This window comes from Sorex fumeus, unplaced genomic scaffold (assembly GCF_029834395.1).
Source record: "Sorex fumeus unplaced genomic scaffold, SorFum_2.1 ptg000045l, whole genome shotgun sequence".
NCBI lineage: Eukaryota > Metazoa > Chordata > Mammalia > Eulipotyphla > Soricidae > Sorex > Sorex fumeus.
Genome location: NW_026606102.1, coordinates 14,242,665 through 14,262,374, shown reverse-complemented (window position 1 = coordinate 14,262,374; position 19,710 = coordinate 14,242,665). Strand labels below are relative to the sequence as shown.

At 62.1% G+C, this 19,710-nt stretch overlaps 1 protein-coding gene across 1 annotated transcript; it reads left to right on the top strand.

Moving 5' to 3' along the window:
- The first annotated feature begins 3,413 nt into the window (after positions 1–3,413).
- Positions 3,414–18,387, top strand: PODN (podocan). The gene is made up of 11 exons (XM_056122324.1): positions 3,414–3,503; positions 8,263–8,579; positions 9,272–9,365; positions 10,605–10,669; positions 11,333–11,442; positions 12,394–12,550; positions 12,741–12,856; positions 14,302–14,959; positions 16,969–17,117; positions 17,228–17,409; positions 17,485–18,387. The coding sequence occupies exons 2-10, from the start codon at positions 8,268–8,270 to the stop codon at positions 17,400–17,402; spliced, it is 1,836 nt and encodes a 611-aa protein (XP_055978299.1). The 5' UTR covers positions 3,414–3,503; positions 8,263–8,267; the 3' UTR covers positions 17,403–17,409; positions 17,485–18,387.
- The last annotated feature ends 1,323 nt before the right edge of the window (positions 18,388–19,710 follow it).

The window sequence follows — 19,710 nt, the reverse complement described above, 5'->3', positions numbered from 1 at the left end:
TCAAGTCCTCGTATTTCATGTCCCTGATTTTCCCTTCTGCTTCCTATCTCCTCCCTCCGCCAGAGATAATCCCATTTGGGGGTTGGGTTTTTTTTTGGTGGTGGTGGTGGGGCGAATATAGGAGTAGTGCTGGGTGTATTTCTGGCTCTAGGTTCAGGGGTCACTCCTAGTGGTGCTGAGGGGACCATATGCAGTGTCGGAGATTGAACTTGTATCAAACGTGTGCCAGGCAAGTGCCTTAACCCCGGTTCTAGCTCTCTGGCCTATTAAGAATTCTTCCGATAAGGTTAGGCCTCCTTGGATGATCCAGGCTAATCTCTGCTTTTAAGGCTCAATACCAGAACCAGACTGGGACTCAGTCCCTTTGCCATAGAATGCAATACACAAGCTCCAGGGATTAGAGAGTTCCAGCAGGTTTGGGGATTCTCTCTGCCAATACAGTGTTATTTTAGAGCTAGAGAGACCAGCCAGACAGGAGATGAGAACCCAGCCCTGCAAGGTTTACAGCCCAGTCAGGGGAAGAAGTGAGAAAAATCAAGGGCAGCAGGGAAAGGCGGCGTTGGCGGGCTGGGGGCTGAGCGAGTGGCAAGACTTTGGGCCTCACTGGGATATGGATTTTCTGTTGCACCTGCTTGTTCCTTGATAACTCTATCTTCCATCAAGATCCCTGGCTGGAATCCACAGCAAAACAGTGCCACGTGGTTTGCTTTCTATAGATGCCGCATAGCCAGCTGCTTCCATGGCTCTGTGGAACGTTTCCACTTAGCAAGGAAAGATTTTAAGTCCTCAGTACCCAAAGAAAGCATTTCCTCTCTGATGATGAAGGATAACTTCTCTCTCCATGCCTCTCTTTTCATCTTTAATCCCTTTGAGAGTCGTGTGTGTGTGCACGCGCGTGCACACGCAGGCACCTAGGATCTAACCCAGGACCTCACACATACAAGGCAAAATGCGCTACCACTGGCCCTTGAGTTCTAAGAGTCCTTCTCTGGGGTTGGAACGATAGTACAGTGGTTAAGGCATGTGTCTTACACATGGTCAACCTGGGTTTTGATCCAGGGCTCCCCATATGGTCCCCCAACACAGCCAGTACTGATCCCTGAACACAGAGTCAGGAGTAAGCCAGGAGTAGGCTCTGAGCACCATCAGTGTGACCCCAAAACAAAAACAAGAGTCCTTCTCTCCTAGGTGTCTCTAACCATTGTGTATCTTTATTCCTTTCACATTTGAGTTTTGTTTCATATAATTTGGTGGGGAGGGGCACAGAGGTTGGCCCACACCCTGCGGGGCTCAGAGATCACTTACTCCTGGCCATGCTCAGGGGACCAGGTACAGCGGGTTGGAACCAGAGTCAGCCACACGCAAAACAAGTGCCCTACCCTCTCTACTCTCTCTCCGATCGCTGTTTTTGTGCTATTGTGATAATTCTTGTCTCCATCAGGATTCTCTGGCTGAATTCTGAACTAGCAGGCACAAACCCCAGGCACCGTGCAGGACTCTTTCACACTTGCCGATTGTCCTCTTACTCACATGTCTCTGACGTTTTGCTGGGTCTTAACAATAGCTTGATGATGACACAGCTGCTCTTTATCGAGCTCTTCCCCATGTGCCTGCACTTGCGTTGTGTCAGTGAACCCAGATGCTGTGAGATGTAGCCGCTTCTATTTCCCCTTGAATTCAGCTGGGATCTGAGCTCCCACCCAAGTCCAAAGCCCGACCTTGGCATTGTGCACTGCAGGAATGTGAAACAGGAGTGGAAGGTGGGGGGCAAGCCCGCAGGGGCCAAGGCAGCACAAGCAGGTTTCGGAAACTGATATCTTGAGTTCAACTGTGGTTTTTACAGCTCTTCTGCTATCAAGAGGATTGCTTCGAGAATACAGGACTGCCACCATTTTCTCACCCGACATTCCCTGTGATTCATTAGAACCAGATTCACACTGGTCAGTGGAGCTTGTTTCTGTAGAACAACCACAGAGCTGGGGCTGGTGGGGACACCGAGAGGGGTGGGTGGGGACTGATGTGGCATTCTGGTGGCAGCTGGTCAGGCAGCTACAGGTAACAAGATGCTCCCACAGGGTGGGGGACTAAGATGCTCAAGATTTGACATGGTGTTTGCACTTAGTAGGTCCTTGGTATGTGCTGGCCTTCTAGGAGGTTTCCTTAGTTCACTGTAGATATCTGTGTATCACCACGTGGATCCAAGATCAATGTTCAAAACGATGACACAGGCCACTGTATGCGGTGCTGTCCAACCCTGTAAATCACACCAATGCTCCAAAGTTTGAAACCAAAGAACTGGAATTGAGTCCACAGGGCGGACGGTTACCCCTGGCCATTCTTACTAGGATGGGTGTCTTGGAAACACAGTCCTGGGGTGAGGTCCACATGTGGAGCCAGACTTCGCGGGTCCCCTGCCTGTGTCCACCAAGGAAAAGGACCTGGAATGTAGGGAACCATAAGCCTGGTGACTCTACATGGCCTTCCTCCAGCTCTTCCCCTCTGGGCATGGAGACCAGTGCAGCCCAGGTGGGTGATGGAGGGCAGGTGATGCCCGGGGAACTCCAGGATGCCAGTCGCTGCAGCGGCAGGGGATGGCTGGGGCCTTTGTCCAGCTGTCCATTCCCTGAGGCTGCGCAAAACTCCCCATCCCATTCTTTCTTCTCTTCCTGTCCTGCAGGAGCGCAGCTGGTGAGGTAACTGGGGTGCCCTGCCCACAGAGCAAGTATGGGGAAGTGCAGGTGCCAAGTACCACCCAATACCGCTCCACCACCTTCCCTGGGAGTGCGGTACCCAAGGGCGCAGACCTCACTCCCCCGCCTGTCTGCACCCTACGCCCACGCGGCTCACCATCCTCCCGGGCTCACCAGGCCGTGGGCGTGGGCGCGGGGCCAGCATGGGAGGAAGGGGGAGGGGGCGGGCGGGACACTTTTCCGGGAAGGCCCCCCTCCCCGCGCCGCCGCAAGGTCTTGGCAGGCCCGGCTGCAGAGCGCAGGGTGCGAGAGGGAGTGCAAGGCAGTGGTGGGGGAGCGGCTGCAAATCCTTGCGGGGGACGCCCTGGGCACGGCCCCTCCCGAGCCTCCTTTCAGGTGGCGAGGCCCCCGGGAGGCCAGTGCCCCCCGGGGAGCGAGGCGCGAGGCTGGGGAGGCTGGAACTAGGCTAGACACCCCGCCTTTCCAGTCTCCTGGTGGTGGGGGGCGTGGTGCCGGGGCCCCGCCAGGACGGAGGGGGCTCGGGTGGCGACTCTGCCCCCCGCCAAGTCGGGCGCGGGGCGCGGGCCGGCCCTCCCTGCCGCCCTGCGGGGACCCTCCGTGTCCGGAGGAGGCCGGCGTCCAGCGGCTGCACGGGGCGGGGGCGGGGGAGAGGCGGGGAGGAGAAACCCCACAAACAAAACCGGCGTCGCCCAGCGGCGGCCCGACTCGCATGGAAGGAGCCCGCGCCCGCGGAGCGCAGCCGGGAGTCGGGGAGCGCGCGGGGCCGGCGGGGCGCGGCGCGGGGCGCAGCAGGTAGGGGCGCGGCGGGGCGAGGGTGGGCGGGGGCGGCCAGGGGGCGCGGACGAGAGCCGGGCCGGCTCGTCTCCGGCCCGCGGCGCCCCCGCGCCCCCCGCCCCGCACCCCGCCGCGCACATCTGGAAAGAATCTGCGGCGGGGCTGGAATGTGGGGGGCAGGTGGACCGGGCAGGGGCGTGGAGCCGCCGCCCCGAGCCCGTGCGCCCCAACGCCCGTTTTGCGGCTTTGGCAAGCCCAGCCCTTGGGGGTCCTGAGGTCAGAGAGGGGCCGGTCCGAGACCCCCGCGGCGGCCCGCTGCCCGCCCCGCCAATCCTCTGCGACCACCGCGGTCCTTGCAGGGAGCTGGGGGCTGCCAGGCGCCCGCCGGGCAGGTGCAGGAGGGGGCGCAGACGGTGCCGCCGGAGGTCGGGACAAACAGCGACGCTTCTTCTTGTCCATGGGGAGACCGACGGGAAGCTCCGTGTGGTCGTGGCCATCCTTAGGGTCCGGGCGCACCCACTCTAGTCCGGAGTGAAGCAGGGGGGAGGGTCCGGGGGGCTCCCGAGCTCTGTGGGAGTCCGCTGCTCCCTTCTGAATGCAGACTAGGGAGACTAGGGGTGCCGCCTCTAGGCGGGGATTCCCAGGAGTCTCGGGACCGCTGGGAACCCTGAGCTCCCGTGGCGGATGGCCCTGGCCCCTGGCTCCAGCCCTCTGCCTTGGGTGCCGGCCCCTCTCCGCGTCCCTCTGCCCGGCCCTTCCTCCATCATCAGCCTGGAGAGTCGCCAGAAAGCGGCTCCAGGCTAGACGTGAGCTGAGCCCTGCCCTGATGCGGACCACCTAGTGCTGCAGACTTTTCTAGCGGCCTTTCCCAGGTGTTCCTCCTTCTGCCATTTCTGCATTTCTGAACCCTGCGCCCTACCTGGAGGCCAGGAGAGCCGAGGCAGCACCAAGGGACCTCATACCCCAGCCACAGGTTCTCTGGAGCAAGAGCTTTTGGCAGGAATGGGGCAGGCAGGCAGCAGTTTGGGCCCTGTGGGCATTCAGTCCCCCTCTGGAGAGAAGGGGTCTCAGCCCCGGGGCCTGCGAGAGCCCAGCACAGAGCCAGCCCCAGCCGCTGCCACGGTATTTGAATGGAGGAGGGGGGCAGGTGGGAGGTGGGGTGGGTGGATTGGAAGGGATCTCCTCCAAAGGATCCCCTTTCTGCCCCCTTTTTTAAGCCTCCAGGGAGACCCTCCTGGGCCCTGAGATTTCCTCCCAGTGGGCAGGGCCTGCCAGGCCTTCCTGGACACCAGGGCCTGTGGTACTGGCTGGACTGGCCCCTGCATTTCACCGTCCTGAGGCTCAGTGAAGAGTGACCTCTGGGGTGACACCACAGCCAGGGGGACAGCCAGAGTGGTCCCCAGGCCAACAGCTGCCAGAGGGGAAACCCCTGGTTCACACATAGCCAGAGGGATTGTCAGGCCTAACCAGGCAGGGGTGGACACCCCCGAGAGCTGTTACTCCCCTGGGGGGACTCCTCCCAAGAGGCTGCCCCAGGGACCAGGTGTCAGCCCCCCACTCGCCTTCCATACCCGGCTCTAGGAGGCTGGGTTCACCGGGGTTCGGATGGGGCAGGAGGGACTGGCACATTGACAGTCTGCTCATCCCAGCTTGCAGGGGAGAAGTGCACGGGACAGCCTCAGTCCTGGCCTTCCTCCCTCACCCAGAGTCCAGCTCCTGCCCTGCACCCCTGCAGCCAATTCCCACTGTCCAGACCAGGCTCAGTGTCCCTATTCGGCCCTCCCTTGGGGAGCCCCTGGCAAGTGCCCGTCCATGGGGCAGATGCTGTTTCGCCCCCTCAGCGCCCTGAAACTTTGTAAGCTGGGTTTCAAGCCCCTTCATTGCCTGTGGATAAGGCTCCCACCCCAGCCCCAGTGGGCTGCATGGAGGAGGCCACACAGGTGCTCTCCCCCGCTTGTCTGGCCTGTTTCCCACTGCCTGGGGTTCACCTTTGTGGTTGGACGAGGCAACTCCTTCCCGAAGCCTTGGCCCCCGGCACCTTCAGCCTCTCTGGACTCCATTCGATCCCTACTTCTGCCATCTCGCGGAGGATACTGGGATGGAGATGGTCATGTTCCATGCGGTATCTAGGCCAGCACGGGCTTTGGAAATGGAGGCCACCAAGGCAGGTCAGGGGGCTCAGGAGCTTGCTCAGGTAGTAAATCACAAGCCATCTTCCAGGCTGGGCACTCAACCTCCAGCACCGTCTGCTCCCCCTCCCACACCTCCCCCCAGGTGGCGGCCATGGCAGCCCCTGAGCATTAGACTGTCAGACTGACACTGTCAGGGCGTGGCCTGGGCCCCCAGAGCACAGCTGGGCGTGGCCCCTATCATAAAAAATGCAAGTCACGTTTATAGCATACATGCTCCTGGAACTGGGTTAGAAAGTAAAATGAGACAGCTGAAATCAATTTTAACTTATATTTAACCCAATATAGGCAAACTAGTGTGTAAGCGAAACAAATATAAAGGTGTTTCTGAGGTCTTAATACTATGTCCAAGATATTTTAGATTCTTCTGAGTGTTGCTGTTGAAACCTATGTTTTCCTTGTGGTTGTGGGGGTCACCCCCTGCTCAGCGGGCCATGCAGTGCAGGGGATGGAGCCCCAGGACCTCCACTAAGCCAGGCATGTGCTGTGCCATGTGACCTACTTCCCGTCACCGCCCCCACTTCCTGCTGTCTACGCTAACAGCAGTCTCCCTTAGATGAACCGCAGTCTCTGCGTGTGGTCACTACCCTGGACGGCGCAGGTGTGCGGTCCTGAGGGGCTGGGGCCCGTGCTCTGTCTTCAGCCTGGCTGGCCGCCCAGCGCTCAGTAGTTAAGGCCTGAGCTGGGAACTCCCTCCTGTATACTGGCGGTCACTTGGCTGCTCCCTCCAGCCCAGCTCCCTGTCTGTGGAGCGGTGATGCGTCTGACACACGTCCATTTGGGCGGGTGGTGATGAGAGCAGGACGCGAATGTTTGTAGAGGTGCCACTTACATGTCCAAAATGGAAGCTGAGGCAGAAAGAGAAATTGGCAAGGCAAGCAGGGTGGTCCCTTTTGGTCACCTGGGTCTGTGAGCATGTACCTGTGTATGGATGCTTTGGGTGCATGTGTGTGCCAGACATGGTCAGAGCGGTTAGCTGGGAAGCCCCTTTTCCTGGCCACCTGGGTGTGTGTGTACATGCAGGTAGAATCATGTATGTGCATGCGTGTGCACAGGCACATACAATCATGCCCTTGTCTACATGCATATCCGATCATGCGTTTGCATGCATGTGTGTGTGCACATGCAAATGTAATTGTGTGTGCATGTGTATGCATGTACAGCCATGCGTGTGCACTATGTGTCTTTGCTTGTAGGTATGGTCATGTGTGTGCCAGCATGTGTATGCATGTGTGTGTGAGATGTGGTCTGAGCAAGCCTGGCCACTGACCCTCTTCTCTCAGGAGTTCTGGGGGGCCCTTGTGTTCCTCAGGACACTTTGGACTCACCCAGTCTGCCATTCTATTTAGTTCTGTTTGGTGTCACATCTGTTGGGTCTCAGGGCACATCTGCTGGGACCCAATTCAGGGCTGTTCCAGGAGGTGTTCAGGGAACTTCGAGGTTCTGAGGATTGGACCTGGCTGTAAAGGCTGCACTCAGCATTCTGAGCTCCCCCTCTGGCCTGGCCCTGGGTTGTTGCACAGACCAGCTAAATGCCAGCAGACTGAGACGAAGGCCTTATCTAGCTCCCCTGTGGCCCCCATCCCAGCCCCAGGGCTGAGTGGTACCTGAGAGACACTGTGACCACAAGAAGCAGCAATTCCTAGGGAGCTACTCAAGGAGGGGCTGGGCTGAGCAGGGACGGGCCTGTACCTGTGGTGGCTTCCTGGGTCCCGGCTGTGCCTTGGGGCTGGAGGCTTGCGGTACTGTCCTCAATAGCTGGGTCAGTCACCAGGAGGCGAATGGACTCCCATGAGAGTCTAGGCACTTGGGCCCATGGACCACTACAGACCACACAGATGTTTCCTCAGTGTGTTCCCAGAACCCACAGGTTTAGGGCTGCAGGGAAGATGGGACCCCAGCCTCCTCCTCATGGTTAGAGGACCCCCGTGCCTCTCATGCCAGGGATCCGGCCCAGCCTGGCTCTGGGAGCACAGGAAGGGCATAGGCCAAAACCGGACTGGACCTGGCTCCTGCCCACACCGGTGCTGGCCTGGGCTGCGTCTCCACCCAGGCACGTGGCTCTCAGCTTGCCAGTGCCATGCCAGATGTGGGGGCACAGAAGTGGAGAGCTTGGGGTACCAGTGTCCACAAAGGACCAGCATGGAGAGCTCTGAGAGGCCCAGAGGGGGCCCAGGAGCAGGATTCATGTGCACGAAGGTCCAAAGCACAGTCTAGAGCAAGCAGTGGGCAGGGGGCTGTGAGAGGGGCTGAGAGAACTCAGGATCCTCACAGGGGAGTGGGGGGCTATGAGACCCCCACTGGGCTGGCCACCATGGCCTGTGGCTGCTGGAGGCAGTGTGTGTGTGGAGGGGGCCTTACCCAGCCCGTGCCACAGGAAGTCCAGGTCTCATAGCTGATCCTGGGCCTCAGTTTCCCCTTCTCTAAGATGGGGATACTGATTTCCTCGGGCCCGGCCTCAGGGGCGGGGTGGGGGGTTCACAGATGGGCTTAAGGATGCGGCCAAGCTTCCCCGCCCCTCTGAAGGGAGCGCTGGCGGGCAGACCCAGTATGGGAGACCCTCTGAGACCTCCCTCTGTCCCCGAAAGGCACCATGGCCCGGAGTGGGGTGCTGCTGCTCCTGCTGCTCTTGCCGCCGCATCTGCAGCTGGCACGGGCGCTGGTGGCCAGGGCCCAGGGGACTGGCCGGAGCAGCGGCCCTGAGCTGAGCCCCGAGGAGAAGGAGCTGGTGGAGGAGGAACCTGTGCTCGTGCTGAGCCCCGAGGAGCCTGTGGCCGGGTCCCCTGAGGCCGACTGTCCCCGGGAGTGCTCCTGCTCCCAGGAGGGGGTCGTGGACTGCGGCGGCATCGACCTGCGCGAGTTCCCAGGAGACCTGCCCCAGCGCACTAACCACCTGTCCCTGCAGGTGAGCGAGGCCTCTCCTGGGACAGCCTGGCCTGAGGAGGGCAGAGGAAGGGACCAGGGGCCTGAGAGCACAGACGCCCGAGGTGCCCTCCAAGAGAGCATCCCCCTCAGCCCCCCCAGCACAGGCTGGATTCTGGACGCTGGTGTCCCCAGGTCACTCCAGGTGACACGGTAGCCTGGGGGGCAGGAGAGGTGCCCCCTCCCTGAGTCGGGTCCAGAGAGGGCAGGGCCTGGCCCACAGTCACCCAGCTGGGTTCCTGCTGTGCTCCGGCCCCTGTGCCATGTGAAGGGCTGGGCAGGGAGGAAGGACGCAACATGTCCCGTCCCTGAGCTCGTGGTCTGCAGGGGAGACAGAGGGGGGTGGATCTGTTGCGGGGACACAGTGCTCCTGACCCAGACCCCCCAGCCAACCCAGGAGGGCTGCCGAAGGAGATGGCCCCCTGCACAGGGCTCGCAGCTCTTAAGGAGAAAGGGATCTCAGGGCCAGGAAAGGGAACCCACCTTGGCGGGGAGAGAGGGGAATGGGCTGCAGACACCTGTCCCCAGGCGGGGAACAGCGGGAGTGACACATGGGGGATGCACTGTGTGGGGTGACCCCTCGCAGGCGGACCCCGGGAGGGTGCCCTGCGGGGGCACTGGCTCCTGATGAGCGGGAGCAGGTGTCCCAGCAGCTTTTGTGCCTCCCCTCCCCAGAACAACCAGCTGGAGAAGATCTACCCCGAGGACCTCTCGCGGCTGCACGCCCTGGAAACCCTCAACCTGCAGAACAACCGCCTGACGTCCCGAGGTGGGGGCAGTGGAGGGAAGCCGAGGGCATGGGGGCAGCTGGGGCGCAGACAGTGGAGGGGGAAGTCGCTGGGATGGGGGGGATCAGCTGGGGGCCAACAGGGACATTGGCAGGCAGCGGGCAAGGTAGCTCAGGAGGGAGCCAGAGAGACAGAGGGGGAGCACCCAGGGGCCAGTGGGGGGAACCTGCGGCAGCTGAGGTGAGGGACAGTGAGAGGGGCAACTGGGGGGAGGGGTTGGGGGTGGCTAAGGGGGGACAGCTGAGGGCGGGACCAGCTGAGGTGGGGGTCAGCCGAGATGGGGGCAGCAGAGTCCAGGATGACGCACAGCCAGGGCTGGGACACACAGGAGGGCCCACACAGGAGAGGCCTGGTGGGGGGCCGCCCACCCGGGCCCTGTGGGGGCTCCCGCTGTGTGCGAGAGAGCTGGGGGCCAGCAGCGGGGAGCCAGAAGCCGCCCAGAAGCTACAGTCCCAGAAGACCTCTGGGTCAAAGAGCTGAGTCCTCGTCTTTGAAAACCATTTTCTCTGACAATGAAAATCATTTATAATTAGAGCAGAAAACTTGGAACAGCAGAAAAGGAAAAAAAACAAAAACAACTCCCTCCCGTAATCCGGCCACTTGGAGCTGGTCATCGGGTGCGTTTCTTTCCCACGAAGTGTCCTCTGTGTGCCATATGATTGGTTCACTGTAAAGGCATCATTTGATGTGCTTTTCCTTAGTTTCAGTGACTGAACCACCTCCATGACTCAATCCGGCAGTGAGTGAGTGAGTGAGTGAGTGAGTGTGTGTGTGTGTGTGTGTGTGTGTGTGTGTGTTGTGGCACAAGAATCGAACCCAGGGACTCCCCCATGGGTATGAGCTCAACTGCTGAGCCCCCTCTGGGCCCCAGAGGGTACCTGAATCCACTGTGAGGCCCCTGTCCAGCTGTTTGTCCACTCCAGCCTTCCTCCAGCTGCGAGGAAGGCTCCTTGGCCATCCTCCAGGCTGCGCAGGGCATTCCGGGAGGGACGCTCGGGTTTATGTAACTGTTCCTGCTCAGAGGAGCCTGGGAGCAGTGTCAGAGGCCACGCAGGCTGGAGACGGGCCCGACCCAGGCACCCGCGGCAGCAGATCAGATGGACGCGTGGGGCGGGGCAGTCTCCGTACTGGCCTCATCGGGGCAGGGAACAGGGTCCCGTTGGCCTGGTCCCTATTGCGTCTTTTCCATCCCTGGCTCTCACTGTTCCTGTGCTTTGAAGGGCTACCTGAGGAGGCGTTTGAACACCTGAACAATCTCAATTACCTGTACCTGGCCAACAACAAGGTGAGGGGTTCCAGCAGGGCCTGGCCTCTGAAGTCACACTGCCATGCAGAGAGCTCAGAGGGGTGCACACGCTCTGTACACATGAAGCCCAGATTCCATCTCTAGTACCGGATCTCCAGCCAACCTAGGAGATGATCCCCTGCACAGGGGTCACACCCTGAGCACTGCTGGGGGCCCCCGAGCACTGAGCTGGGAGTACCTCCCCCCAGTGAATCACGGACCTTTCAGAGCTTCTCCCTCCACCGAGAGGAGCCCATACCCCCTGCCGTGCCCCGTCTCTGCTGCCCCCCCTCCTCCTCTCCCTCCAGCCCAGGCCTCAGTGCCTGCACCCCGTGCCAGTCACATGCCCCTTCCCCTCCCCCCCCCCCCGCTGCTCATCTCTGCAACCATGTTTCAGCTACCAGCCGTGGGCGGGCAGGGGCCTCTGTCCCCCTGGAAGCTGGCAGACTCGTGGCTGCCGAGGGAAGAGTGATGGGGGTCTGCAGAGGGTGAAGCCGGTGACCCCAGACAAGGTGGCCCTGGGACTCAGAGGGTCCTGTCTGCATTTGGATGACTGGCTCCCATTTGATGACTGAGAGAGGGAAGGGAGGGGGTGGAAGGAGGGGACAGATGGACGTAGGAGGGACCGTCCCCGACTCCCTGTGCCAACCCTTCCCTTTCTAGCTGACCCTGGCACCCCGATTCCTGCCCAGCACCCTCGTCAGTGTGGACTTTGCTGCCAACTATCTCACGAAGATCTATGGGCTCACGTTTGGCCAGAAGCCGAATTTGAGGTCAGAGGTCAGAGGGGTCCTGGGCTCAGGTTGGGGGATGGTGAGGAGTCGCCGGGTGGTCCCCAATGAGGCACAGGCGGGAGGGAACCCTGAGGAGAGGCAGACTGTGGGGTGAGTGGGCTGAAGTCCCAGCTGAAGGGCCCGTGGCGGGGGTACTCCCAGAGGAAGGAGAGCGTCCAGGGGAGGGACAGAGGGGTGAGCAGCGGGGGTGGGCCAGGTGGCACTGTCCAACAGGCAGAGTCTAGTAAGAGTGTGGGGGGCCGGGCCTTATTCCAGGACGAGGTGGGTTCTTGTCCCCGCTTCGATTCCCCAACCAGGGGCAGGCTCTCGGTGCACTGCCCATCCCACAGATGGGAAGACTGAGGCCCAGACAGCAGAAGGAGATGCCCCGGCACCTGTGTCTCTGCCTGCTCTCTCTCCTGTAGCAGCTGAGCTCCATGGGGTTGGGTCCGGGTCATGTCCACAGCCAGCTCCAGGGCCTAGAACAGCCGGGCACATCAGGGCTCCCTCCGTGGCTGAGTGAGGCCTACCTTCCTGGAGCCTGGAGTTGTCTAGCAGGCGCCCAAGGTAGAGGCCACTGGCCTGAAGGACAGTCCAGCCAAGTTTTTGTGAGAGTGAAGGTTTTCCTGTTTGGGACCCGGGGCAGCTACCAATAGCCTCGATTCCCCAGCTGGGCCTTGAGCAAACCCCGCGTGCCTGCGCCCCTGTGGGGTGGGGAGGCCGGGACGGCAGCTGCGGTGGTCGGGGAGGGCCTGCAAGGGCCCAGCTTAGCCTGTCAAGGACCCCCGAGAAGGGCCTCCTATTCCACCCTTGTGGGGCTGGGTGGAGCGAAGGGCCCTGAGCCCCAGGCCCAACTCGGGTCAGGCTTGGAGGCTCCCCCAAGAAGCAGCGGGAGACATGCGGGGAGGGGCGCAGGGGTGCATCCTATGGGGACCCGCCCCCTGCCCCCAGGTCCGTGTACCTGCACAACAACAAGCTGGCGGACGCCGGGCTGCCCGACAACATGTTCAACGGCTCCAGCAACGTCGAGATCCTCATCCTGTCCAGCAACTTCCTGCGCCACGTGCCCAGACACCTGCCGCCCGCCCTCTACAAGCTGCACCTCAAGGTATGGGGTCTGGGGCTGCGGGGGGGGGGGGGGCGGCCTGCACACAGGCGCAGGGGCAAGTGGAGAAGCAGGCAGAGCCTGGGCACCTGCTGGCACCCCAGCCCACCCCACACCCAGGCCCCTCTCCTGCAGCTCCGCCCTGGCCTCTGGGCTGCCCTCAACCCCCACCCCCATGACCCCCAACCTCCAGAACAACAAGCTGGAGAAGATCCCACCGGGTGCCTTCAGCGAGCTGAGCAACCTGCGTGAGCTCTACCTGCAGAACAACTACCTGACCGACGAGGGCCTGGACAACGAGACCTTCTGGTGAGCCGCCCGCCACACCCCTGCCCTCCCAGCCACACCACGCCCCCACCCCGCCACACACCTCCCTGACCCAGCCAAAGCCTTCCCAGCCATCCCACCCCTCCCCACCCGCCATGGCCTCCCCCACCCTCCACACCCCTCCCCACCTGGCCACAGCCTCCTTCACCCTCCACACCTCTCCCTGACCCAGCCAGGGTCTTCCCACCCCATCCCACCCCTCCCCACCCGGCCATGGCCTACCCCACCCTCCACACCCCTCACCACCTGGCCATGGCCTCCACCACCCTCCACACCCCTCCCTGACCCAGCCATAGCCTCCCCACCCCATCACACCCCTCCCCACCTGGCCATGGCCTACCCCACCCTCCACACCCCTCACCACCTGGCCATGGCCTCCACCACCCTCCACACCCCTCCCTGACCCAGCCATAGCCTCCCCACCCCATCACACCCCTCCCCACCTGGCCACAGCCTCCTCCACCCTCCACACCTCTCCCTGACCCAGCCATGGTCTTCCCACCCCATCCCACCCCTCCCCACCCGGCCATGGCCTCCCCCTCCCCGCCACACCCCTCCCCACCCAGCCACAGCCACCCCCACCCTCCACACCCCTCCCCAACTGGCCACGACCTCCTCCACCCTCCACACCTCTCCCTGACCTGGCCACATCCCTCCCCATGGCTGTGCCTCTTGGCGTATCAGGGCCTCAGAACACGTGTCAGGCCTGGAGATGGCCTGCCCTGGTTCCACAGCTGAGGACGGTCTGTAGAGGTTCACTCCCTGCTCGAGGGAACCTCAGGTCTTCCCATTGAGGGATGAGAAGTGGTCACTTTTCAGAATGGGGCAGATACACCAGGCCTCGGTTGGTTCTCCAGAACTGAGAACCAGTTCTCTGAGTGTCAGTCAGAGGCCTGATCCGTGTCAGCCACCGTGTCATGGAGAGACGGGATAGCCTGGCCTCCAGCTGGAAGATGGCAGGGCTGACACAAATTTTGTCTTTTCTTTTGTTGGTTGTTTTTTTTTTGGGGGGGGGGGGAGGCGCACCCAACTGAGCTCAGGGATTATTCCTGGCTCTGGGCTCAGGAATTACTCCTGGAGGGCTTGGGGGACCGTATGGGGTGTCAGGGATCAAACCCAGGTCAGCCATGTGCAAGGCAAGTGCCTTACCCGCTGTCCTATCACTCCAGCCTTCGTTGTCTTTATTTTTATTCTCTTTTGGTTTTGGTTGGCGGGGGGGTGGGGGGGTGTCACTCCATACAGCCCAGGAGCAACTCCTGTGCTTGGGGCTCCCTGAGGTCAGGACCCCCACCCAGCCCCATGCAGTGTCTCTCCGGCACTGCGATGAACCAGGGGCAGACCCCTGCTGCGTCCGTGGGAATAATGGTGAGAGGAATGCCCGTGGTCTCCCGCCCCCCCTTAGCGCCCCCGCTCCCCGGGTCCCCCAGGAAGCTCTCCAGCCTGGAGTACCTGGACCTGTCCAGTAACAACCTGTCGCGGGTGCCGGCGGGGCTGCCCCGGAGCCTGGTGCTGCTGCACCTGGAGAAGAACGCCATCCGGAGCGTGGACGCCGACGTGCTGAGCCCCATCCGCAGCCTCGAGTACCTGCTGCTGCACAGCAACCAGCTGCGGGCGCCCGGCATCCACCCGCTGGCCTTCCAGGGCCTCAAGCGGCTGCACACGGTGCACCTGTACAACAACGCGCTGGAGCGTGTGCCCAGCGGCCTGCCCCGCCGCGTGCGCACCCTCATGATCCTGCACAACCAGATCTCGGGCATTGGCCGCGACGACTTCGCCACCACCTACTTCCTGGAGGAGCTCAACCTCAGCTACAACCACATCACCAGCCCGCAGGTGCACCGCGACGCCTTCCGCAAGCTGCGCCAGCTGCGCTCACTGGACCTGTCGGGCAACCGGCTGCAGACGCTGCCCGCCGGGCTGCCGCGCAACGTGCACGTGCTGAAGGTCAAGCGCAATGAGCTGGCCGCCCTGGCGCGTGGGGCGCTGGCTGGCATGGCCCAGCTGCGCGAGCTCTACCTCACCGGCAACCGGCTGCGCAGTCGCGCCCTGGGCTCCCGGGCCTGGACAGACCTGGAGCGACTGCAGGTACGGGCAGAGGCGGGGGCATCACCACCCGGAGCCCACCGTCTGCTGGGGAGCTGGGTCACGCAGAGGGTCCAGGCACGCTGGGCCACCCCTGCTGGTGTGACCAGACCGCTGGACCCCAGCCTGAGGCATGCTGTGGGGAGAAGGGGTGCCCCGTCTGCTAGGAGAGGGGCCCAGGGATGTCTGGTCAGGGGAAGAGGCCTCAGGTTTGAGACTCCCCCCAACACACACACACACACACACACACATACGCACTCGGTGGGTCTCCAGAGGGGAACTGCCTTAGACAAAGTGGCCGGACTATGAGACAGAGGCTGCCCTCCCCTGCCTGGCCGCTACAGACCCCCCCCACCATGCCCTTGGGACCCTCCCCCCAATGTCACTTGCAGGGGCGGGGTTCCACACCCCAGCATCTCCTGGGCATGAGGTCATTACTGGCTGGCTGGCGACCGGCTCCTCCCCTAGGACAGAGGCGGGTATTTGAGTCCCTTCCTGGGGCCTCAGCTTATGACGCTGTGGGAGCTGTCGGCATTGGGGGTCTGAGATAGGCCCAGAGCAGAGGAGGGTGTGCGGAGCACTAGGGGGGTTCAGGAGGAGCCGCTGGCCTGCAGGCGCTGCTGAGGGGCTTTCCCACTGGGTGGTCCTGCCCGCTGCCAGACCTGGGGAGCCCCCTGGGTCCCACCCTTCTGGGGGCGCCTCGGGAGCTGACTCTGGATCCCTCTCTCCCTGCCCCCGCACCTGTTTCTGCTGCCATCCTGGCTCACCGGCACCCCTGACTCGACTCTCCTTTCACAGGCCTCTGACTGCACTAACACCCGCCATGACTAAACCTGCCTGTTCTCCCCATCCCTGCTGCCCATGTCCAGCTGTGCTCCTGCCATTTCTGGCCTGGGCACTAGCCTCCAAGGAGCCCTAACATCCCTGCTCCGTACAATCAGGGAACAGTGGGAAGCATGTGGCCACCACCCACTCCTGTCCGGATGGAACCTTCCATAGCCCCCAGTGCCCGAGAAGCAGGCCTGTATCCGCACAGGATGTAGGGCAGGCCGAACCCTGTCCTGGGAGCACCTCAGGTCCCTCTGCTGGATGCCCTCAGTGAGCTGCCCCTAGGGTGCCAGGCCCAGTGAGGAATGAGATGCACAGAGGGTTGCCCGCCTTCCTGGAGCTTGTCTCTAGGATCAGCTTGGGGCTCACTTCCTCCTGGAGGCCACCCATGATACGTCCTGGACCAGGGCCACTTTAGTCAGGGATGCGGTATTCGGGGTGTGGGGGAGACTCTTGTTGCTAGATCTTTCTGTGTGTAGCTGCTCCTGTGTGTGGCACCCCCAAAGCAGGATGCCAGCATCTCCTGGACTCCAGTCCCCAGCCTCTGGGCCATGAGGATGCTCTAAGGAGGAGCACAGGAGCCGGGGACAGAGCAGAGGGCGCAGAAGCCTGTGGGAGGAGGCGTGGGGCTCCGTGTCCTCCTGGACCGTGGACAGCCTCACTCACTGCCTGGTGCTGGGCTCATGGGCCCCAGCATGGCAGGGCAGAGAGAAAGCTCGAAGTCACCCAGCTGTGTTGGGGTGGGGTGGGGTATGCTGATATGGGGACTGCAGACGTGTCCCCACCTGGAGAGGTGCCCCTATGGCCCTGCCTCCTGGCATGGTCCCTGCTCCCACTCCTGGCCCCAGGCCCCCTGCCCACCTACTCCAGGGCCTGCAGGCTGATTCTGAGAGAGAGTCCAGGTGCTGCCTGGGAGGTGCCGAGTATGTGAAGGTGAGGGATCAGGCCTCTGGGCAGATGCCTTGGCTGTGCATTCACAGGGAGCTGAGGGGCACCATCCTCAGGGGGTGTCCCCCCTCTCACAGATAGTGGGGTTCAGGCACGGTGCTGAGCCATGTCCCCATCAGCAGGGTGTGATGGGGCCCAGCTCCACCTCACAGGGTGACGGTGAGGTTTCCGTGGGCTGGGCGCTCACAGGGGCCCCGTGGGCTGTGGGGAGCTTTCACCCCTGGACCCTCCTGCAGCTGCTGGACATTGCGGGGAATCAGCTCACGGACATCCCCAGCGGGCTCCCAGAGTCGCTCGAGTACCTGTACCTGCAGAACAACAAGATCAGCACCGTGCCAGCCGATGCCTTCCAGTCCACGCCCAACCTCAAGGGGGTCTTTCTCAGGTAGGAGGCACCGGGAGGCCACCTGGGAGGGTTTGTGCTCCCCTGGCTTTTGTGGGAGGTGAGCTGGGACACCGGGTGCGGCCCCAGCCCTAACCACATGGTGGGCACAGGTTTAACAAACTGGCAGTGGGCTCAGTGGAGGAAAGCGCCTTCCGCAGGCTGAGGCACCTGCAGGTCCTGGACATCGAAGGCAACTTCGAGCCTGGGACTTCCAAGGAGCCGGGCCGGCAGGAGCAGGAAGCAGAGGAGGACGAGGAGGACGAAGAGGATGAGGAGTCACGATAAGGACCAGGTGAGGCGGACCCCAGCGAGATTGGTCACGACGGGGGGCCGCCTCCTGACTCTCCCCCCCCCCCCTGCTCTGCAGATGGATGGACAGCTGGACACCCTTGCTGGGGCCTCAGCTCTCCCCTGCCTGCAGTGTTTCTCACGGTCAGACCTGGCAACACGCCCAGACCCTCCCCAGCTGACTGCACGGCCACCACCCACACCTCCCAGCAGCGGTCCATCGGAGCCTGCGGGATGGAGGGCCCTGAGCCTGCCTGTGCACATACAGTGCTGCTCCTTCCCCACGGGCCAGCGGGCACACCAGTCACTGGTCAAAGCCCTCCGTGACATGGTCGGGGTCACCGGTGCCTCTTGTCCCAGCTGGAGGCAGGCAAAACCCCTCACCAGTTGCTACCTGACCCCCCAAAATGACAGTTACCTCCAAGGTCTGTGGCCCAGGGCCACCACCCTCAGACTCAGAGGAGCTGGGTTTTGTTCCTTCCCTCGCTTGGGGCCCAGGACCCCCACCTGGCCCCGACCAGGATGTCCACCCGCTCTCCCTCCAACTGCGAGGACCATCCCTTGGTGGACGGTCTTGCCCACTTTGCCCAGAACATCTGTGATGGCCACTCAGGGTGACTTGGCGGGACATTCATGGGGGCAGCCAGTGGGGGAGGCAGAGGCCAGTGGGGACAGGTGAGCATCCACCTGGACCCGTGAGATACCTATTAGTATTCTTAGGGCCTGTGGGGAGATTCTGGGAACCTCTGGGTGTTTTTGTTTGTGTGTCTATTTCCTTTTGCCTTCCTTTTTTTTTTTAAACTCTTTTTTAAGAAAAGAAAAAAAAAGATAAAAATGTGGAAGATGTTACTTGTCACAGAAAAGCTAATATAAAGCATCACCCTGTCTGGCAGAGTCTGTGTGTGTGTGCTGCGGGTCTGGGTGAGAGCTGGGAGTTGGCCAGCAGGGCCTGCGGTTCTCTCGGCAGCCCCCTGCACACCAGCTTCGGGCAGCACCTCGGGGTGAGCAAAGGCTGCCACTGCCCCAGCTCTCCTGGGGGGTCTCTGCCCTGAGCAGCTCACCGGGCTGGTCTGTGTGAGGCCCGAAGCTGACATGGTCCCAGGTCGATGCCACAGAGGGGACAATCAGGCCAAGGCCAGCACTGGGGGCAGCCCCAGCCCAGAGCAAAGCCATGCCAGTGGCACACAGCGCTGCCCAGTGGATGGGGCCCAGCAAGTGGGGCCCCTTCCGTATTGGCCCCATGGGAGCATGCTTGGGTCCAGCCCAGGAAGGAGCAGGCTGAGCTCGGTGGCAGCTGGACTCCAGTGCTCACAGGCGTGAGGTATGATGGAGTATGTCTGCATGTGACCCTCCGTCCCGTCTCTTTGGCCCCTGCAGGCACTCTGGGGTCAGGCCCTCGCTGGACCCCATACACTGGCCTGGGAGGAGGGGCAGTGCTCAGGAGTGGGGGCTGGAGTCAGGTGCCTTCCAGCCTGAATGACCTCAGTGGGGGGCTCTGTCCCTTGGCCTCAGCTTTCAGGCCCCTGTGCTGCATTGCTTGGCAAAGTGTGTCTAGAATAGGCTGCATGTTGGAGTCCCCCACATCCCCTCCAGCCTCCTGGAGACACCCAGGGAGGGAGGAGCCAGGAGACAGCCTGGAAATACCCTCAGCAGCCCCACTCCTGGAAGCAAAGCCGCTACCCAAAGAACCCGGTCACTGGGGGAGCTGTGTCTGCCCGCTGGCTACCCAGACGGATGCGTCCACCCGCTGACTGCACTCACAGGCCCGTCCGCTCTGGAGATGGACTGTGTCCTCAGCCCGGGGCAGTCACAAAGCCCGCGGAGCTTGGACAACAGATGAACTTTACCAGACTAACTCTGAGTTTGCAAGTACAGGAGGGAGGGAAGGGGCAGGGCTGCTGCTCTTGGGGCAGCACAGGCCATTGTGGTAGAACCCCAGTCCGGCCCAATAGAACCAAACTGAACCAGAATGGAAATCCATCTCACTTCTGCATGCAGGTGTGGGGGAGTTCTGGCCAAAGCATCCAGGGCGGCTGTCCCCAAGGGGCCTGGTGGGCACCTGCCCAGTGGGAGGCCAGCCTGGCCAGAAGACTCCCGGTGGGGAAACCTGCCCAGGACCTGCGGAGGACTGGGACCAGCGTGCCCCCCGCCCCTGCCTCCCACCAGTTGGACTCCCCCGGACCTCTGAGGAACGTTTTCTGGGGCAGAGACAGTGGTCTGGGCTGGTCCAAGCAGGTGTTCTGTCTTCACAAACTGGAAGTGCACGGCCGCCACCCCTGTCCTGCCGAGCCTCCTGGCCCCAACG

Excerpts from the sequence above, each read along its gene's own strand:
- PODN (XM_056122324.1), top strand. The coding sequence starts at position 8,268 with ATGGCCCGGAGTGGGGTGCTGCTGCTCCTGCTGCTCTTGCCGCCGCAT. Across the intron at positions 10,670-11,332 it reads TGTACCTGGCCAACAACAAG|CTGACCCTGGCACCCCGATT; the intron begins GTGAGGGGTTCC and ends TTCCCTTTCTAG. Across the intron at positions 11,443-12,393 it reads GGCCAGAAGCCGAATTTGAG|GTCCGTGTACCTGCACAACA; the intron begins GTCAGAGGTCAG and ends CCCTGCCCCCAG.